Here is a 7,079-nt window from a genome sequence, read left to right on the forward strand (position 1 = left end):
GAACAAGGGACTCATGAACGTACAGAAAATCCTGAAATTGAGGAAATGGAACCGTTGCGATGGTACAACAAGCAGCTCGCTGAGGACTTCAACCGTCGTAGCGTCCCTGCCAATAGTGATAAAGCCAAGCTCCACCGCGTGAAGTATGTGCCGATCCCTAGCTAAGTCGCTTGCCCTTGTTGACTAGTTCGCGTAGCCTCGGTGATCGGATCCGAGCTCCCATCACCAACTTCGACGAAGTCTGGTCATTTGCTTTCCTCGACAGTTGCCCATACCACACCATCAAAATACATTATCGGCCACGCGGTACGTGCATACTGCATTCACATTACCACGTAATCATTGACAGTCGCGATCCTTTAGATGTTCTGAAGAATGACTTCGACATCAACGTCGACCCTGAGCAACATGAATCTCGAGCAACGTCATCAAGGCGGATAGCCAAACGTCCCAAACGCTCGCCCACTCATGTTCGTGCCGGCTCGTCACCGCCGCACGCCAGGATGGAGGTACGTGAAGCGCAAACCGGTGCATGTCAGCGCAACTCATCTAATCTCCACTGCTCAGGAATTCATATATTCACACATGCCGCACGTGACTGTGCTAGCGCGTCCATCACAGGACATTAAAGCAGCATCGCAAGTCAGGACAGAGGTACGTGATGGGTAGGACTGCAAGACAGGTGAACTGATGTAGCCTCCATTACATAGCAACCGACGTCTTTAAACAAGGCGAACGCGACCTCGGCGGTAGTAGCGGTGGCACCCATCGACGAATATCTCCCCTCCATTGCACGTCAATGGGACCTACCCGACGTGTCTGCCGCGATGGCACCCGCAGCTCCACAAGAGTCAGACGTGAGCGGATGGAGTTTTTGCCAAGAGCCAGCAACTTCGAACGCGTCGAACATGATGGCACCTGTGCTTCTACAAGAGCCAGGCCCAAGCAGACGTAGCCCCAGCCAACAGCCAGCACCTTCGCAGTCGTCGAGCACGACGGTACCTGCGCCCCCACAAGAGCCAGCTGCAAACAGACGTAGCCCCAGTCCACAGCCAGCAACTTCGCATGCGTCGAGCGCGACGGCTTCTGCTGCTCCCCAAGAGCCAGGTGCAAGCAGGCGTAGCCCCAGCACACAGCCAGCAACCTCGCATGCATCAAGCGCGGTGGTATCTGCGTCTCCACAAGAGCCAGATGTAAGCAGACGTAGCCCCAGCCCACAGCCAGCAACTTCGCATGCGTCAAGCGTGACGAGCGCGACAGCAGCTGCGCCTCCACAAGAGCCAGATATGAGCAGACGCAGCCCCAGCCCACAGCCAGCAACTTCGCATGCGCCGAGCGCGATGACTTTTGTTGCTCCCCAAGAGCTTGGCGCAAGCAGATCTGGCCTTTCGCATGCGACGAGCGCGGAGGTATCTGCATCCCTACAAGCGCCAGATACGAGCAGACGCAGTCCTAGCCAGCAACCGGCAACTTCGCATGCGCCGAGCACGACGGCAGCTGCGCCTCCACAAGAGCCAGGTGCAAGCAGACGTAGCCTCAGCCCACAACCAGCAGCTTCGCATGCGTCGGTCGTGACGGCACCTGTGCCTTCACAAGAACTAGATGCAAGCAGACATGGCCCCAGCCCACAGCCAGCGGCTTCGCATACGTCGAGCGCGGTGGTATCTGTTTCTCCACAAGAGCCAGATGTAAGCAGGCGTAGCCCCAACCAACAGCCAGCAACTTCGCATGCGTCGAGCGCGGTGATATCTGCGCCTCCACAAGATCCAGATGCAGGCAGACTATCTCACCGAGCAGCGCGGCGCCGACGAACAAAGCGTCCAGAAGAGCAAGCAGCTGCGGTGCAACAGTCACGACAGGCGAGCCCTAGCACGGGTACCGCAACTTCCCGTGCATCTAGCTCGAGAGCAGCCGGTCGTCGCAGAGTCAAATCGAGGCAAGCGAACCCCGTTCATACAGTTCCGAGCACTGCTGCACCCAGCGCCACAAGTTCGAGGCAAGCGAGCTCTAGCACCGGTCACGCAGCGCAAGGTATAGCCAGCACGAGCGCGGCTGGTCGTAACAGTGCTCAACCAAGGCAGGCGAGCCCTGTTCTCGCAGGTCCGAGCACTGCTGCTCCCAACGTCGCGAGTTCGAGCCAAGCGAGTCCCGTTGCCCCAGGTCCCTCCCAAGCCGCTCCGAATCCAACGGCACACAACAATGCAGATGGGAACATTCGGAGACCCAAGCGCAAAAGGACCGTTCCCCTCCATGTCAGGGTTCCTTCGTACATGTTGAGGCCCGGCCACGTGCTTGATGTACGTTGCGTCCATCCAGCTGATTCGATGTACATTTTCTCACAAATGCATCCCGCATATGCAGGCCGAGGACACTCGGGAAATCATCGAGCTGGCAAAAAAAGTCTGTGACATAAAAGATGACCCGTTCGAACGCTTCCGGGTAATGTCCCCCCTTCTGCGATCCTGTTCTCGGCTGCGCATGCTGACGCGCGTCATGTTCGTTTGTTGCAGGGGGACCCCGCTGGCCTACGCAAGTTCCTGAAGGAGGAGAACAGGCGAGAGAGGGAGGAGATCCGGACTGAGGAAAGGGAGCGCAGCAGAAAGCTGCGGAATCTCGAGCGGAGAGTAAACTTTGCGCGGAGGCAGGTCAACGCGATGATTCGCCCCCGCCCGCCCCGTCCCGAAATGGATGGCCCCGTCATTGTTGCTATTAATCCCTAGATAGATTGATGCGCGTGGTAGTTTTGATGTGTGTTGTGTGATGTCTTTGTTGCTTCGGTGCTTGGGATTTGTCGTGTGTGCCGCGTGTATTAGTAGGTAGTTCTTTGTGCCCGTGTGTGATGTGCGAGATTTTGTGTTAGTAGTTTGTACTTAGTAGTAGTACTGGGAGGAACTCGAAGTTCGCGGCTACTAGTGGCTCGCTGACGTTGCTTTTCGCTTGCCTTGTATAACAAGGGGACAATGAACGAACAAAGTGGTCCATGCATACGCCCTTCACAGACAGACCGATGAGCAAAAAGCATTGACCCCGGCTACACAGGAGGACAAGTAATCAAAAAGCGTATAAGTTCCAACCATAATGCAGAGCTACATTCGTATTATACGTTCACAAGGATGCCTTCTTTTGCTGCAGGAGTTGGTTTTGAATGATCAACATTAACGCATAGAACGTCTCAATCCTCTACAGAAGACAATCAGGTACACTCCTACCCATAGAAGCTAAAGATACTCACCGGCATCGGCACGCCCTCCCGGCGGCCCATTCTCACCAGTTCACCGAGAATGACTTCCACCTCCGTCGGGCGGCCATTCTCGACGTCCACGAGCGTGCTCGCGCGATGGTTCGCCTCGGGACGCGCGTGCAGCCGCGACGTGTTCACGAGCGTCTTGTGGACGATGTCCGGGTCGATCCCAGGAGACCCGGACTCGGACGGCGGGAAGAGCACCGTGCCAAGCGCATACACCTCGTTCATCGCGTCGTACAAGAGCGGGATGGCGTATGCGCTGATGGCGGGGGACGCGCTGGGGATGTCGGCGGTGGCGAGAGCCGAGGGCGTCTGCGGCTCTTGGGATGGGCTACTTGGCTCGGGAGGGGGAGGAGCGGTCTGCGAGGCGCCGGGCGCGAGGTGTGGTGGGCGGAAGACTGCGGTGAGCGGAAAGCGCGTGAGGGCGGCTGTGATACCGAGGCAGGCGTTCCAAAAGTTTTTGGAATATCTGACGCGTTGGATTTCGGGGACGACGGTCGTCTCGGTACCGCCCGCTGCGAGGATGTGTGCGAAGTCTTCGAGAATGGCAGTTTCTTCGGGCGTGTTTTCGGTGTTAGTCGTGGTGGGGCGGTACATGCCTAGCGATACGCGATCCTAAGGCGAAGCAAGCGATCAGTATATGAATATTGAGAGCCGTAGGTGGGTCAAAAAAACTAACAAATTCAGAATGTTCGACGGTGTTGCTGTTCAGCATGCCCGTGCCGATCCAAACAGCAGTGCTGATGATCCTGGGCTCTTCGGAGGCATTAAGCTTCTTCAGCGCATGGTACAGATCGACCTCGACATTGAGGCCATTCTGCATCAGAACATATGTCGGCTGCGGATACTTGTCGGCATACTCGGGCTGCAGCAGAGGTTCCAAAAGGGTCGAGGTGCGTATGAGCTCAGGGATCGCCTTTGTCGTGATAACGACATAAGAGTATGGGCGGTCGAGGGCTTGCGCGACAGACGGGAAAACTGTTTCAGTAATTGATCGGTTAATGCGGGGTGACTTCCGACAGAACGGAGGATGGTACACGTACGCCTATCTGGCTTCCAGCCCTGGAGCTCGCCATACTTGCGGCTCTTGATGTATAACCCGTGAGCTTCCAGCCCTGGAGCTCGCCATACTTGCGGCTCTTGATGTATAACCCGTGAGCTTCGCGTTGGTCTCACGTCAGGGCCGCCTCCGAGATCACATTGTACAAGATGACGATACGGACCGTTAACGGCATCGTAATTACTCCTTGCTACGGCAGTGACCCGAGCAACGCCACTTCTCTTCAAAATTAAGGAATCTGTGCTACCACAGGAGGGCTCAGATGACTGGGAAAGCAGATAACGAGTGCTGGTTACATATTGCACCTACCGCGCCGAAACCAACGAGCAGGACGTCTTTAAGGTGAGAAGCCATTTGTATCGATCTGGTTATCCTGCGCGGCCAGGTGCACTGCTGAAGGAAGAAAGGACTTGCGCAATGCGTGTGGCAGTAGTCAACCCGCGATTCTGATCGCATCAACCACTTTGCACCTGTGATCATGCTCGCCGCCAATCTCTCGTGGGCAGACAAGGCAATCCTTTAACTTGCGCGGGCTCCCGGAGATCCTTACTCGCCGTTACTATGATAGCAAGGCTGAAACAAGGTTGAACGGCATCGGCGGAGCGGCCGTCTTAGTATATATGCATGATTCCCCGACCATACTGTACATTGCTGTCTGCTAGCAGCGCACCGACATGGCGATGGATCCCACCTCGTTGAAGCAACTCAAAACGCGCCGCGGCATCAACTACAGCTACTTTGTCTCGACTGGACAGCCTTCTAGTCTAACTTTGCTCCTGCTTCATGGCTTCCCCTCCACTGCATACGACTGGCACCTTCAGGTTCAATTCTTCGCCAAGGAAGGATACGGTATCATCGCGCCTGATCTGCTTGGCTCTGGAGCCGCTGGATCCATTGCTCTACAAGCAGAGCGAGATGAGTAAGGATATCATTGACATCCTCGATGCCGAGGATGTCGAGAAGGCTATCGCGATCGGACACGACTGGTACGACGTGCCCTGTTAGAATACCGTTGGACTCACGTTTTCTGGAATGGGTGCAGGGGGTGTGCCTTGGTGTCGCGTCTCGCGAATTATTTCCCCGAACGCTTCATCGCGTTCGCGTTCCTGGCTGTTGGATACATGCCCCCTTCCGTCCCCTTCGACTACGAGGCTGCCTTGGCCATCACTAAACAAATCTTAGGATATGAAGCGTACGGATACTGGGAGTACGTAGCGGCAAGTCTTCTGAGGACGCTCCTCATCCAATCGTGTACAGGTTCTTTGTGAGGGATGAAGAAGCAGACCAGATAATCAAAGACCATGTATGCGGTTTGACTGTCACAGTTTCAAATCTCGACTGATCGACTAATCTCTCTGCACAGTGGGAGTCGTTTTTGACGCTCTCATACCCGTCCGACCCCACCATCTGGCGCACGCACCTGTGCCCTCGAGGCGGTATCAAAGCACACCTGTTAAGCGGAGATATTGCTCCATCTCCATCCTACCTGACCGAAACTGCAAGTTCTAATCTCCCTCTATGGTCATTGCACACTGATGGCCTTTAAAACAGGACAAGAAAGCCATCTCGACCGCCATCCTTTCCGGTGGTCTTAAAGGAGCCTTCAACTGGTACCGGATCATGCTCGACGGTATCACGGACTCAGACGACAAGCGTATGCTCTGCTATTCTTTTAACTTCACGCCGCTTTAGATCTGATACTTGTGACAGAGATATCAGAGTCGAGGCAGACTATCACGCAGCCGGTGTTCTTCGGCGCGGCAAATCGCGACTACGTCTGCGTGCCGGCGCTGGCGCTGGCGCGTATGAAAGAGTTTTGTCCGGACTTGACTGTGAAGGAGTTTGATTTAGGGCATTGGGTGCAGCTCGAGGCTCCAGACGAGGTCAATTGCGAGTTGGCGGCTTGGATTCAAGGGGTGACGAAGGCTAAATTGTAGATCGCGAACTGTACAATTGATCGAAATGCATGTGTATCTGTGTTGGGTCTTTCAAAGAGTGCCCACAATAGATGTAATTGAACGTGACTCATCCGCTACTCGGTCCGGGACACTACACATGGCATCCCACCCTATGCACCGTGCAAGAGACGACGGACATCAGAAACAAACCAGGCGGTACTCACAACATCAGTACCTGCACCAGTGCCCAAGTATCACGCTCCATCTTTAGCGCCTCCAACTCTGGTGTCAACGGCTCCTGCGGTGGTTTTTCCGCAACAGACTGGGCAAATCTGGGACGAGAGCAGACGAAGGTTAGACAAACTCGGGTATTCGAGGGACAAGCACGTACTGCTCTCGGCACAGGCGGTGCATGCATGCGACAAAGCCCTGCTCGTGGTTCAATATTTTGTTAAGATCGTCCTTCGACTTTGAAATAGCGAGTGCCGCTCAGAGCAGGAAAAGGGTTAAAGCAGAGCAGGATACGAGTCAGAGAGAGCAGGATACGAGTCAGAGCAGAGTACAGGCGAGCCATCAAGTGCGTTGTGGCCAAGATCTTGAGCTTCCTCGTCACGTGTACGTGTACGGTCATCGCGATATCGCAGACCACTATCAGCCGCAGCGCCCCAGGACTCAGTACTCAATACTCATGCATCATGGGTCAGTTAATGACAACTGCCAAACTACGAGAGGTACCTGCACTTTCTTGATGCCCAGTTCACTGTCTCGACGTACCTTAGGATCATCATACCGACACTCTCGGTGCCGAGCGTGAACAGCAGATGCGGAAGGATAAGCGGAAAGCGTGGTATTCATCTAGTGCGTGGCACTCACCTAT

General features: G+C 55.1%; 3 protein-coding genes across 3 annotated transcripts; 2 read left to right on the plus strand and 1 right to left on the minus strand.

Annotated features, from left to right (window-relative positions):
* Positions 1-45: 45 nt before the first annotated feature.
* On the plus strand, positions 46-2,967 carry LAESUDRAFT_816895 (uncharacterized protein; the record flags this gene model as incomplete). The annotated part of the gene is made up of 7 exons (XM_040914823.1): positions 46-143; positions 197-306; positions 364-509; positions 568-654; positions 711-2,297; positions 2,362-2,439; positions 2,511-2,967. The coding sequence occupies 7 exons, from the start codon at positions 46-48 to the stop codon at positions 2,718-2,720; spliced, it is 2,316 nt and encodes a 771-aa protein (XP_040757367.1). The 3' UTR covers positions 2,721-2,967.
* On the minus strand, positions 2,920-4,736 carry LAESUDRAFT_733035 (uncharacterized protein). Its single transcript, XM_040910371.1, is given in 8 exon segments — positions 2,920-3,180; positions 3,233-3,859; positions 3,924-4,215; positions 4,269-4,275; positions 4,288-4,350; positions 4,468-4,542; positions 4,589-4,590; positions 4,603-4,736. The coding sequence occupies 8 exon segments, from the start codon at positions 4,656-4,658 to the stop codon at positions 3,106-3,108; spliced, it is 1,197 nt and encodes a 398-aa protein (XP_040757368.1). The 5' UTR covers positions 4,659-4,736; the 3' UTR covers positions 2,920-3,105.
* On the plus strand, positions 4,730-6,297 carry LAESUDRAFT_733036 (alpha/beta-hydrolase). The gene is made up of 8 exons (XM_040910372.1): positions 4,730-5,125; positions 5,187-5,290; positions 5,347-5,511; positions 5,562-5,607; positions 5,668-5,806; positions 5,866-5,958; positions 6,015-6,245; positions 6,266-6,297. Exons 1-7 carry the CDS (start codon positions 4,979-4,981, stop codon positions 6,239-6,241), a joined length of 921 nt encoding a protein of 306 aa, XP_040757369.1. The 5' UTR covers positions 4,730-4,978; the 3' UTR covers positions 6,242-6,245; positions 6,266-6,297.
* The last annotated feature ends 782 nt before the right edge of the window (positions 6,298-7,079 follow it).

The sequence above is a fragment of the Laetiporus sulphureus genome (genome assembly GCF_001632365.1).
Source record: "Laetiporus sulphureus 93-53 unplaced genomic scaffold LAESUscaffold_146, whole genome shotgun sequence".
Taxonomy (NCBI): domain Eukaryota; kingdom Fungi; phylum Basidiomycota; class Agaricomycetes; order Polyporales; family Laetiporaceae; genus Laetiporus; species Laetiporus sulphureus.

Bases quoted from the DNA above. Each gene is read 5' to 3' on its own strand.
- LAESUDRAFT_733036 (XM_040910372.1), top strand. From the start codon at position 4,979: ATGGCGATGGATCCCACCTCGTTGAAGCAACTCAAAACGCGCCGCGGC. The intron at 5,512-5,561 runs GTACGTAGCGGC...AATCGTGTACAG, and splicing joins GAAGCGTACGGATACTGGGA to GTTCTTTGTGAGGGATGAAG. The intron at 5,608-5,667 runs GTATGCGGTTTG...CTCTCTGCACAG, and splicing joins ACCAGATAATCAAAGACCAT to TGGGAGTCGTTTTTGACGCT.
- LAESUDRAFT_733035 (XM_040910371.1), bottom strand. From the start codon at position 4,658: ATGGCTTCTCACCTTAAAGACGTCCTGCTCGTTGGTTTCGGCGCGGTA. The intron at 3,860-3,923 runs GTTAGTTTTTTT...GCTTCGCCTTAG, and splicing joins CCGTCGAACATTCTGAATTT to GATCGCGTATCGCTAGGCAT. The intron at 3,181-3,232 runs GTGAGTATCTTT...TGTCTTCTGTAG, and splicing joins GGGAGGGCGTGCCGATGCCG to AGGATTGAGACGTTCTATGC.